This window comes from Saccostrea cucullata, unplaced genomic scaffold (assembly GCF_032062105.1).
Source record: "Saccostrea cucullata isolate Sc308-1 unplaced genomic scaffold, CSIRO_AGI_Scuc_v1 ctg1350, whole genome shotgun sequence".
Lineage (NCBI taxonomy): Eukaryota > Metazoa > Mollusca > Bivalvia > Ostreida > Ostreidae > Saccostrea > Saccostrea cuccullata.
In genome coordinates, this window is record NW_026919415.1 from 17,476 (window position 1) to 31,498 (window position 14,023).

General features: G+C 33.9%; 1 protein-coding gene across 1 annotated transcript; it reads left to right on the forward strand.

Annotated features, from left to right (window-relative positions):
* Positions 1-8,303: 8,303 nt before the first annotated feature.
* On the forward strand, positions 8,304-11,029 carry LOC134231041 (uncharacterized). Its single transcript, XM_062712947.1, has 3 exons — positions 8,304-8,655; positions 10,180-10,356; positions 10,916-11,029. Exons 1-3 carry the CDS (start codon positions 8,491-8,493, stop codon positions 11,027-11,029), a joined length of 456 nt encoding a protein of 151 aa, XP_062568931.1. The 5' UTR covers positions 8,304-8,490.
* The last annotated feature ends 2,994 nt before the right edge of the window (positions 11,030-14,023 follow it).

Here is a 14,023-nt window from a genome sequence, read left to right on the forward strand (position 1 = left end):
GTTAAAGTGTGGGAGGGGTCAATTCTCAGATTAGATTCCTCTCCTTTTTCAAATTTGCATTATTTGAAATATATAGAGGATATTCAATGTTTTGTAGTTGAATATGGAATTTATTTCACGAGTGGGACAGGATTTTTGATATTTTCACGAGTGCAAAGCACGAGTGAAAATATCAAAAAATCCTGTCTCACGAGTGAAATAAATTCCATATTCAACTACAAAACATTGAATTTTCTGTTTATTACATTTTAAAAAAAAATTCTTTGATTTTCCCTTTCTCTCTGTATTTTTGTAATACAGTCATATACTCGTGACGTCATAGTTGAGCGGTTGAGACGTCATAGCTATGTGAGGTGAAAACACTGTAACATGGATTTAGCAACATATGTTTGGTAATTTTGACAGTTTTATTCGTTGTCAGAATGGTTTATGTATTTCCATCTATCTTATATTAGGTCAAGGGAGATTTTCTTTACAGCAATCTTACAGGGAAATCGAGAGTTTTCCTGCACTTCTGATATTCGTCACACTGTGACAGGATATCATTTTGATATCCTTTCACAGTGTGACAGGATATCATTTTTATTCAATGAATAAATTACAGATTTCACGGGTAAAAATGTAATAATAAGATCTTTTGTTAGATACAGGTACTCAGTATGCAAGGGCCTGAGTGATGGTGGAGGTTAAAGATGGGATGGGAATAGGGACTTTGAACGAAAAAAAAATTCAATGTTAAATCAGCAACATATCTACAATCATACAATTTACTGAAAACAAAGGACAATTTCTAGCGCCTACTGATATGATATGGAATTGTTTTGAATTTATCTCAATTAAATAAAAAGCATGTAAATTTAAAATGCGATGTCGAACAAGTTTTATTATTCCTACCAGGCTTTATATCAAATGAAGCGAATTATGCTTATATTTCCTAGATTCCGCAATATGCTTGCAAAAGGGCATAGAATTTAATTACATGTATGGCACGCCAAATTCACAAAAATGAGATATTTGATAAACTAGGTTTATCGACTGTAAACTATAGTTAACAAACCGTAAACTATAGTAATGATTGGTAAAGTATAGTTTTCATCTGTAAAACTATATTTAATGGTTGTTAACTATAGTTAACGAATGCTAATCTTTAAAAGTTTATCTGTCTGTAATAAGCGTTAACAATAGATTTTGTTGATAAACATAGATTCACGTTTGTAAACTATAGTTTACAATCGTAAACTATAGCTAAGAGTTGTTAATCATAGTTTCACAAATCGTGAAACTATATTTATCAGATCGTTAACTATAGTTAACGGTTTGTGAACTATAGTTTACAAATCGTGAAACTGTATTTATCACATGATATATGTTTTGCAAGCACAAATGATTGTTTTAGTGTTAAGTATAGTTTACGGTTGTGAAACATAGATTATCGCGTTAACTATGGTTTACGGATGTAAAATATAGATTAACGTTGTTAACTATAGTTTACAGTCTGTAAACTATAGTTTACAACCGATAAACCTAGTTTATCGACTGTGAAACTGTGTTTAGCTCATTTTTGTGAATTTGGCGTGCCATATACATGCATGTATGTTCAATAAACTGCATTATATAATTGGCGGCATTACTGGGTTTTATTTTTTCCTTCATAAAAATGCTAGCAAAAAAGTAGCGTCAAATTAATTTTCTGAACTTCACGTAAAATAACGTCATTTTGACGTTACCAAAAATGACACCAACACCCTGCTCAACGTTTTGTATGTTGTGTAATCCCTTTCTCGATAATTTTTCACTCCTTTGCAATGATGACACCAGTGAGAGATTTTTTCGTGTCAGCACCTCGACAAGAGGCCTCGATTTACACGGTTTCATCCGAGGAACCGGTGTCTACGTCCCACAGTAGGATTCTCATCCTTGACGTTAGGATTGACTCCTTACATAGGCACTCTAGATCAGACGCTATATAACCACTAAGCAGGCGACGACACTTTTTGAAATTAGCACGCACAAGAACAAGTTTACATCTTTAACTGAGATAAAACAATAATATTCCCTTCACATGGATATTTGAAATTTCCTCTAAAACTAGCATATATTTTCATACGCATGCACGTATTCCAAATATTTAATCCTGAAAATGAATGAATTTTGATAAACTGTAGCTATCTAGACCTTAGAGTCAGGGAATATTTACAAGCTCCTTGTATATGTACATGTATAATTAATACATCATTTTGGAATAACCTGATCAGCTCTCGGGCAAAAATTTTTTAGCATTCAATACAAGGATGAAAATATGAAAAGAGTTGAGAAAAACTCTTTCTTGTGAGATACAGAGTTATTCCCAATAAGCTAAACTATATATATGTATAATGGCATCCATCAACAATACTTTTCCTAAATTTTCCTAAAGCAAAGCACTATTCCATACCTAAAAATATAACTTTATTATATTATTTATCATAAGAATCCAATGATTTCCAAAAGTAAACTTTCAAAAATTTTCTGATTAATTACATGTATTGATTGCTTTAAGGGCAGATGATACAAACAAAAAATATTTTTTTTTTCCCTTATTTCATTTAGAATGATGCAAATAATAAATTTCCAGAATATAAAGAAATTGTAAACCTTCTTTGTTGTTAACAATTTTGCCTCTCTAAAAACTATCCTTATCAATGTATATAAATATATGTGAGATTTGAATAAAAAATTAAAAACTCTCTGTGATATTTGTTCATTTTATTCATTAAAACATGATTCAAAGTGTTATTTTCATATTTTTGGACAACAGTTGGTTTATATTGTCTTTCCTTAATCTGCTTTCAGACGAGTTTTAAAGAATCGAAAGTACAAATATTGAAAATTTGTGTACATGTATTAGATCCGAGCTTTAAAAAAAACAACACATCGGTTGTAATTTTTTAAAAATAATATATTTCAGGACAGTTTATGTACATTTTTGAATACGAAACTTGTAATTTCTAAAAGGTTTAAGCACTTAATAAAGACCAAAATATTTAAACTGTATCAGAAATTGTTCATCCTTGCGTATGAGTTGTGGCACAATATTTCTTGAAAGATTTGATCCAGATATTAAAAAACCAAAACGCCCCCACCCCCTGCTTTAAAGCAGGATGGGGAGACAACCAGGATATGGGGCCACTTAATCCCGACATACTTAAAAGTATCTCCCAGTCCCCCCCCCCCCATCCCGGAAATGCGACACTTAGAAAAGTTGAAAGAGTAATTTCCCGTTTTTACTTTTTTATACCGAGCGCAGTGAGCGTTGCGAAAGGACGCTCGTAACTGTAAGCTCTAACGACAACTCCTTGGCGAAGAGAAAATTCAAACTTCTGCACATTCATTCCATAAAATTTTTCCGCAGAAATTTTGACTCTCAATGCATCGCTTTGTATACAAACGCTAATTAAAACCACATTCTCGTGAGAATAACGACAAAAGTTAAAAGGAAAATAAACTTGCCTTGATGTAATGAATTTATTTGTTTAATGCACAAAAATAGTCATAATTGATTGCAATAAACCCTGTTCAGGCTTCGGTTTGGTAGATATATACAAACAACGTCATGTGACGTCAGAGTCCCTAACGGTTGTACCGTCAACATATTAATTACCTGGGTTCCCCTGCTATATATAAGAGATTTTGGTGGTAGATAATTTACACTTCATGTATAGGAAAGTCCAATGAACTGGTGTAGTGTACAATTTTTCGGTGATGGTCAAGGCTCTGTGCTGTTCACACTGTCGTACATTCATGAGTGCAAGGTATCATCCAGATCCATATTCCAGTGTCGTGCAAGATAAAACAAAAGACAGCAGAAAAAACTCTTTTTTATTATTTTTAATAACCTTTCCCGGCCGGTAGCCGTAGACTGGTATTAATCGGTGTAAATCCGTGGTGTTAACGATGCCCCAACATCGGTCCATATCCGCAAAGTAGTCCTGAAAGAATCAGTTACATTTTCCAGCGGTGTGTATACGATAGGCAACCAATGCGTTTTATGATAAAACTGGCGTGGTTGCCGGCCGGACTTCCAAAGGCCCAGCGAAGCATCGCTAATCATAAAACAATGTTCCAGGATAATTGGCCGATGTATATTACATCGCTCATACATTGGTGAACATCGTTCGAACATCGTTTGACTATGGGCCAATGTTTGGTCGAACATCGACCGATGATCGGCCGTAATCTGTTAAACACCACTAAAACCCCCGATGACCTCAGATTCAATGGATATTGGACGATGCTCGGCCATACATCAGCCAATCCGTCCTAGCTGCGTTAATGATGGGTTGCCTATGAGAATCGTTGGAGACATCGCTGAATTTTAGCGACGAATTATTTCCTACCGATGATACCCCAACCCACCCCCCACCCCCCGATTCGAAAAATGACCCAAGTCACCGTCCGATCACTAGTGGTGCCCGGCCGGCAACCACGCCATTTTCATCAAAAAACTCATCGGTTTCTCATCGTATACCCCATCGCTGGATAATGTGACTGATACTTTTACCGAGTGGGCAGGCTGGGGGAAAAGCGTCTGGTTTTAATAATTTCCTGGTTTGAAAACGGGGATAACTTTCGGTAAAATTATGATAAAATTAGCAAGCAGTTTAACTCGTTATACATCTTTGAATATTCCTGATTAAATACCTCATGTATCATTCCAAATAACTGAACATAGAATCCCTGTCCCAAATTAATAATTTACTATTTGATATAAAATTAAAAAAATCTTGATTAATTTATTAAAAATTGATATATAAACGGAACAGAAAAAAGATATTGTTATCTAACAACGCAGGACAACTATTTAATCTTTTTCTCGATGCTTTGACCTTGATTATAGATATGAATATAGGACAACCGGACGAAGCCAAGTTTAAGTACTTCAACTTGTACCGAATATGTACTGAATAAAAGGGTTTAAAAACTGTGGCTAAAGGACAGATGATACAAACAAATTTTATCTTTGGAGAAGACTTAATATTACATGTATGTCACAAGTTTAGAGAAGTGGATAATTCTTATATTTTTTTCTCCTAAGAATTGGAAAATGAAATAGACCGTTAAACTATTACTAATATATCAATATTATTGGAGATATGAAAAAAACACACCCAGTAAAGGTTTACAGATGAAAACAAATTTCAGAATATGTTACCTTGGTGATAAAAGTGTAATATGAAATTGAGAAAAATATACCAAACCAGGTGAATTTTATTCATAAAAGCAAAATGGTAAAAGTCAATGTGATATTGTTGATTTTATTCATTTTTTTTGTCCTCATAAAATTTACCCGGCTTGGTATATTTTTCTAAAGTTTATATTACACTTTAAACACCAAGATAACATATTCTGAAATTTGTTTTCACCCGTAAACTTTTTCTGAGTATGATTTGTCTATATGTGTTTTTTTATTAAAATATTACTTACATTTTCCAAATCCATTTCATTTTCCAATTCTTAGGAGAAGAAAAAAATCTAAGAATTAACCACTTTTCGAAAGTTGTGACATGATATAAAGTCTCCTCCAAGAATAAAATCTGTTTGTATCATCTGTACTTAATTTTCTATATGGTATTTATAAGCGAAAAATATTGATTTTTGTTTTACAAAAAAAAAACCTTTATTCATCTCGATGATTCAGCACCACTCCTTGAGATGATTTTAATTCAAAGGTTATTAAAAAGTTTTGGACAAAGGTAAATCAAAAGTTCGTCGAAAGGTGCAATATAATTTATGCTAGGTAGATACAATTTAGTTTAAATTTGGTCGGACATCTTTTTTTGGTTTATAAAAAATATATACGGTCAATTCAAAGTATTGTGAATGACCAATACAAAAAAGGAAAGCGTTTATGCATTTAAACTTGAAGTGGATTCATTTCTATTAACAAATGTCAATAAAATTATATCATATAATATTTATTTATAAATGCTTAACTTTTATGATGATATATTGTTCATTTATTCACACCAAGGTTAGAGCTCTTTTCTTGTTACTTGCAGCTATGAAAACTTTTATCGTTTAACTGTCTTTTTTATAAAATGATTAAAAACTATATGTTAATCTGTAATTGTTGAATTCCTAAATCAAAAGAGATATATTAAGATCCAGTATATGAAATTCCCTTAAATTCTTACACAAGTATGATATCCGTCTTGCTACAGCTATTGGAATGAATTTCCTATTTTTGTTTCAAAATGCTACACCTCCGAAAGTTTGATGTCTTTTAACAAAAATAGGTGGTAGTGTAGGAACCATAAAAGTACACAATTCTAACAAGAAAGGGAAAATGTGTTTCAAGTCTTTATGCCATTTAAAAAAAAAAGGATTTTACAATTGTTTTTTGCAAAGAAAGCAAATAACACAAGACTTTTGTGAGTTACAAATGTTAAACATCTGTATACACGTAGTATTAGTGATGACCAGGGGGATGGACTATCTCCATTTTTAAATGCACAAATAGTCTTCTTCTATTATGAAAGTCCATTGAAAGAAAGGCTTGAGTGTCCCCAGATATTGAATTTTTTAAAGATTGTTATGATCAATGAAATTTAGTTGTCAAAGGAAGTTAAAACCGAACCCCTTTCCGAGAAAATAGGATTTTTCAGTTTGGATTTTTTTCTTTTCTCTTTCGAGGAAATGGGGTGGTGGTGAGTATCATTGTTTGTAAGTGAAGTCTTCATATTTTTCTGCTCTCACCCCCCCCCCCCCACAAAAAAGAAATTTTCTGGCTGGCCCCCTCCCCCATTTTCAAATAACGATGCTACGTGCTTGGATATGAGTGTAGAAAACCAGGTTAAGCAAAATTTTAGTACGTTTTTTTTCCGAAAAGGAATTGAGTTAGGGGGTTTAAAAACTGCATGTGGCCTAATTTCTTTAGGTTATTTATAAGAGAAAGATATTGATTTTTTTACAAAAGGAATGCAGGTAAACCTCGGTATCTCGACATCGGATATGTCGACAACCTGGGACATGTCAACGTCCGCCCGCGGTCCCGGCATTATTTACTGTATAAATAATTTGCAAAAACTCCGATATGTTGGCCTCGGTAATGTCCACTACCCCGCTTATCTTGACATATTTCATAATCACAAGAGCAAAATTTACCTGGTATATGTCGAAATCGCGGCAATTTTCTGCTCTACTTAACCTAATTGTTTGTCAGCTGGTCGCTCGTCACGCACGGACGACTCCGTGTATCTCGACATAGTCAGAAATTCACACCTTTCACACCTATGTTTTGAATACATTCTGCTCTGTAGAAATGTGTTTGTAGAGGAGTCCCAAGCCCCCGTGGCGTCTCTAATACGTTAATTGTTTAATTTCAGCTTGGGTATAAATTCATTGAAAAATCTCGAGTCTGTGTAAATGTAGGGCTTAAACCGTTCATAATTGTCGAAATCTGACAAAACTTTAAACATGTTATTAAAAGAAAAGTAACTGAATAACATATGTATATACAATCATATGAGAATCACATGTGGCCAATGATATGAGAATCATATGATCATTCATATGTTAATCATATCAAGTAATATACATATGATTCTCATATAAAAGGTCCTACATATGAGAATCATATGTATATTTTGGAAGTCGTCATATGAGAATCATATGAAACTGATCATATGAGAATCAAATGAAACCATATTCACTAATTTGCCAATAGAATCATATAAAACAGTATTCACTTATTTGCCCTTGGTATACTCAAGTAAAATTGCAATTTCAATAATATATATATTGTAATTTAAATGTACATCAATTTAAAAAAAAAATGTTAGCAATAACTTACAGTACCGACCGGACACAACCTAACACCAAAGCGAACCCGGAGCAAACCCTGGGTTCGCTTCCCGGGTTCGCTCGGGGTCCGCTTCGGGTTCGCTTTCAGAAATTTTGGGACCGCTCCGGGTGCGCTTTGGGTGCGCTCCGGGTTCGCTCGGGGTCAGCTCTGCGTCCGCTAGAGCGAACCCGGCGTTCGCTTCCTGGGACCGCTTTACGCACTGATGCGTGAAGCGGACCCCGCTTTAATCTCACCGCCAGTAAGCCCCGCCCCTTGTATATCCCAATTCAGTAATGGTATTGTGGATCGATCATTGTTGTTTATATGCGACGATGCGGACATGTACACTGTACATGTAAACAGTAATATAATGGAGAACATTGATAAATTTTCTAAAATTCAACTCTACCTTCGACGTAGATTTAAATGTACATGAGTAATTGATTTCCTTGATTTCTCGATCCCGAGAAATTCCGTCTCGTTATCGACAAGAAGGGCGTTCTGTTGCAGAAATTCAGAGGCTTTTGAAGATTCACCATGGGACTAGTGTTTCTAGAGAGGCCATCTACAAGTTTTTAAGACATGGGACAATCGTGAGGAGAAGACTCTCAAAGTTTGTGACGAAGAGAAAACTGTTGTCGGTGCATAAACAATTTATTCACGTGTGGATGTCCCAAAATAAGGAACTAACGGCTGGAACAATTAGAAACCGATTAAGAGAACTGTTCCATGTGAGTGTGTCATTGTCCACTGTTAATAAAGCCAGACGAGAAATGGGGTGGAGCAGCAACACTGGGAAGTACTGCCAGCAGATCAGCCATGCCAACAAGCGGGTAAGTACGAACGTTATGTTTATTTCATCTGTGTTATTCAGGATTTTTGTTTTGGTTTTTGTTCGTTTGTAATAAAGTAGACCAACCAAGCTAAAATCAAATAAACATGATAAAAACAACTGGACTTTAAATTTAGAAAACATTTACCTCGGCGAAATTTGAGAGAACACAATCATGATCATTTATAATATTTTCAAAATAATTGATTTTGAAAAGCACCAAATTCTTAATAATGCCTACAAAGTTACTATTTCCTGTTTGAAAGAAAAATAAAAAAAAATAGAAACAATCAGATTGCATTAAACTTGTTTCTGCCCCTTGGCCTGTATGTTACTGACAGCACTGCAGTTGAACAGGCTGTAAAACCAAATGTGACATTTATTTAATAGGAAATAAATGGTAAATAAATGTTTCTTACCATGCTTACTGTTACACAATTAATATGTTCACGGTGCAACCGTTATGGCGAGCGCAAATGTTTATTTTATTAGAATTTAGATCAGGCTCATACGTCAAACTGCATATGATATTTGATGCGTCTAGACTCTGATGTCACATGACGTCGTATGTATACTAAGTTACATTTTCCCCAAAGCTGAAAATAAATGATGAACGTTTTGTTTGCTATTTATCTACAATATTTATCCATTTAATCAGGGCATGTTTACTTTAAGTGTAGTGTTGTAAAATCGGACAAATTTTACTATCGATTATCAAATTGAATCGGAAGAACACAATCGCTTACATAATCGATAATTTGAACTATTAAAATAGGTTAAATTTATTCATTCAGCACCAGTAGAATTTCATGACATGTGACCGCGAACTTCAACTTATCTTTGACATACGAATTTTTACACAATTTACAAATAACCATGTCCATCTATAAATTATTTTTGCATGGAGGCCCATCGCCCTTTTTCCGAAAGCCAAAAAACTCCAAACTTTAGATCGTGTTGCACCAGGATATGGATATAATTCGGCGTCAACCTCTTCACAATGCACGTTCACCATTTTGTTTACCGGCGATTAGAGTGACGTCCCTTTGGTGAATATAAAAGTTAAACCCTGATCGGCTTGAAAAATACGGCTTGAAAAATATAGCGATCTATCGATGATAATATTTACAATCGATTGTCGCCGATCTGGGCCTTTAAACGACGATTTTTCGATAGTCGGCGACTATCGTAACAACACTATTTAAGTAGAAACTTTTGCTGCTATTCTCATGAGAATGTACTTTAACATAGCTTTAACAAGTGTTGCATTGTGGGTCTAAATTACTGCATCAAAAAATTCTATCGAATGAATGTGCAGTAGTCCAAATTTTCTCTTCGTACAGGCGTTGCTTTAAGAGCTCGCAGTGACGAGCGTCGCTTCACGACACTCGCTGCGCTTGCTATTAATTTATTTCATTGTATATAATAAAATGATATACTATTTGTTTAATAATATTGATGCACTAAGAATTTCACACTTTTTTGAAGTGCCTGCAACCTATTTAATGTTTTATTTCATTTTCAGGCTCGAATGCAATGGTCCTGTCAGATGTTCAGGAGACAAGAGGACTTCCATGATGTCATCTTTGCTGATGAAAGTTCTGTGGAAATGAATGCCCATGGAAAGCTTTTTTTCCACCATTGTACCGCAGGGATGCAGATGTCAACACGCAAACGATCAAGGCCAAAGCATGCTTATAAGGTAACTAAAGGTGTTTCAAATTTTATACACTAACAATTTCTATAGGAAGATTGTAGCAAAACAAGGATCTGTGCCAATATTCAGCACTCATCATGTTGCTATTTTTTGATTATGTCACTTTAAAGGAGCATCTACTATCAAGTAATCAATGCTAGAGTAGAATTATTTTTTCTCGGAATGCGAATAGCATAACAACTTCAATGTGCCCTTTGTATTTGTTGCTTGCTATGATAATATAGAGTAGATACAGATGACAGACTTCAGATGTCTGTTGTCTAATGGTTGGTTTGTTTTTAGTTCAAAGCTCAGTAACATAAATATATACTTGAATGAAATATAATATATTTTTATGCCACAATACATGTATGTTTTATGTTTTTAATTACACCTATCTGCTTTTAAGATTGTAAAAAGAGAAGAAAAAAATTTTGATTAATGGAGCAAATTGGATCACATCTGATCTAAACACCCCTTGCTTTCTTTTCAAATTAGTCAACATGGTGCAAGCTACTGTTTGAATAGTGATGAATTGTTGACAAATGCATTGAATTTTTTTCAGGTCCATGTTTGGGCAGGAATTTCATACAGAGGAAGGACCCCAATATGCATATTCACCGGCATCATGAACTCTTCCCTGTACCAAAGGATTTTGTCGGCCAAATCTGGACGATAAAATTAGTTAGGTGTTCTCATACGATAAATCTATCAGCAGTTTATCTAAGAAATTCCTTATGGAATCTTAGTGCCTCGCCATGGTGTAACTGGTAAGAATAATTTAATACTAATTCTGATTTTAAGCTCTTGAAATTAAATAAATATTAGTGGGTGTAAATTTGTACGAGTGTGTCATTTTCATTGCAGGTCATCTTCATTTGTACTTCCTTTATGTACTTCGTTTATAGATTACTTATTTCATCGTTCCTGCAAAGTGCCATTAAATAAATATATGAACCTCCACTGAGGAATATTGTGTAGACTGAATTATCATTTCCTGAGATGAGAGACGTGCATCGTCTCAAGCCACAGTCCTGAATCCGCATATAGCTCTCTCCTACCTGTGGCTGCTTGATCACAAAAAGTGTCATAATCTTAAATATTTTAGCTATACTTTAATGAGCTACAAGATATTCTTGTCTCATGCAACCACGGCCAGAATGGGAGAGGACTGTACTGCATTCATGTGTTAATGGTTTGCGACGATGGGAGACCCATGACTTAATGTAATTAACATGATTAAGACAAAAATAAAGAATTGACGGTGGGATGTCTAGCAAATAATTATTTCTAAATCAGCATGGTACTACATGTACTAGGAATGAGGAGATGGGATGGAATTGCCAATATATAAGATACTGACTGTAGAAAACTTTGCGACTACATGAATTCATGGCCCTCTATTCAACTTGTCTGACCACCACACAGATCTATATATCATATGGTTCGCTAAGTCATGTTAGTGTTTTGGGGGAAGAAAAAAAAAACATACTACCATATTCAATAGACACTGCTCAAAGGATGAAAAAGGGACTTCACATACACAAATATACGCATGATTTATGTGCTTGTAGAAAAATACTAGGCTAGCGATTCATGTACATGTATATAGCCAGCTGGTAGCTTAGATGATATAAAATAGCAACAAAATGTTACAAGAAATATTAAACTGTCATTTGTAGGTCATCAATAATTTGTTTGTTCGGTTTTTTTTAAAGAACACATAGCTACAAGCCTGTAAAAATAGTATGTACTTACGTTTCGGTTTCGACGAATCCCGGCGAATTTTATGGCTGGCTTCAGACACGTAAATACTCCAAGATAAACATTAAACAATCTCCTTTTCTTTATAGTCATCTTTGTTACACCAATGTACACTTACAATCAACGCAAACAGTTGGTTAACGATGTATTTTCGAGCAATCAAACGAAAACACATCAGACACTCGTCCCTCTCTCCAGACTTGCTGAATGGACGCAATATCCGGTTTATTCACAACGGTTAAATCGTACGTAACTAATTTCGCAAAGTATAAACATGTAATAGATAATTGTTTCGCATACGACACGATACTTTCCATGAAAGGGTTTTATTTTTTTTTTTTTCGTTTTCTTAAAATAGTTCTGTAAAATTAATAAACCTGTTCTTGAATCTGATTGGCTGAAGGATGTGGGATGGGATAGGATAGAAATAGAATAGGATAGGATTGCCCTCATAAATGTTCTATCGTGAATCCTAAATCCTATATCCTGAATCCTATATCCTATCCAATCCCATCCCATGTCAACTTATAGGATAGCAGCACTGTAAACATTACAGTTTACATGTTAGGCTAAGGGCATTACCTTGTTTTCTTTTTGTTTTGACTTTTGTTACATGTACGTACTGATTTGAAGTAAAAGTAGAAACCCTGTATAGGAGTTTGGCATTTTTGTATCATGTATGTTGAAATCGTTATCAAGTCGATTCTTTCATCAACTTAATGACAATTGTTTGTTTTTATGGCCTATAGATGCATTCAACAACTTTTTCAGTGTCACCGTGCGGCTTTTTTATTAAGTCCAAGAAGCCCAAAAGCTGATACGACTGGCGATTGATCAAAAAGCTGATTGTGACAGACGATTCGATTGCATCATCACAATATTAAAGGTAAAAAGAAACACTTACAATAAAAAATCAAAGTGTACATCTGTAATGAATCCTTCATGGCAAAATATTTCTTGATATTTTCTTTTTGTTCTTTTATAATTCTACATTGTTTGCATGGCTTTATCAAAAATAAATTCAACTCAATAATATAGAAGTTGCATTCTACATTATGAAACAATTTTTATCCAATGCACTTTTAAAATATGGTAAGTATAAATAGAATATACTGGCCTTAAAACCTACATATATGAAACAATACAATAACTTTGGGGGGGGGGGGTAAATAGAATTTTTGAATTTCAGCAAAAAATTAATAATAACAGTGGCAACTTGCAAGGTACATATATGCATGTGTATGTGTTGAAAGTACATCAGATAGCTAATCCATTGAATATTTTCATCTATGTATTCCTTGACAGACATATAAAAAAAAATTCCAATGCTTTAAATTACTAATAAAGAACCTAGTTTCAGGTAAAATGTAAGATATTTAAGACTATTGAGAACCTTCACAATTGTATACTCTCTTTTTTGTAGTTTAAGTTTAAGTTATGCTTTGAAAATATCTAGTGTGTTAATATTGGCTTTACAGGTTCAATATACAGTCAGCCTCCCATATGAAAATATCCAAAGATCCTAAAGCTTGTTTCAAAGTAAAGGTAACTTAACACACTGTTTAACAGACTTTGTTATATTCTTCCCAACAAAGTTTGGGATATCCTGGAATCACAAAGTCTGTTTTTCTGCTTATCTACTTGTCTGTAATTTTCTTTTTATCCAAAAGTAATGTATTTGTGTTAGAATCTTCTTAATTTTTGGCGTTAATACTATTTGATCATTCCAAATTCAGTTGACAAAAGTAAAAAAATGATTTTAATATGAAGCATATCTTTCAATAGTGTAATTTTCTTGCAAAATTCAATTGTTAAAATAAAAAAAAATGCTTTTATGATTTTATTATGAAGCATATCTTCCAACAGTGTCTTGCAAATTACATCATAGGATTTCACAAAACACCTAGTA

What these genes read in the sequence shown, in the direction of transcription:
- LOC134231041 (XM_062712947.1), top strand. Translation starts at nt 8,491, where the DNA reads ATGTCCCAAAATAAGGAACTAACGGCTGGAACAATTAGAAACCGATTA. An exon ending in TCAGCCATGCCAACAAGCGG is followed by an intron (nt 8,656 to 10,179) that starts GTAAGTACGAAC and finishes TTTCATTTTCAG; the next exon opens with GCTCGAATGCAATGGTCCTG. An exon ending in GGCCAAAGCATGCTTATAAG is followed by an intron (nt 10,357 to 10,915) that starts GTAACTAAAGGT and finishes AATTTTTTTCAG; the next exon opens with GTCCATGTTTGGGCAGGAAT.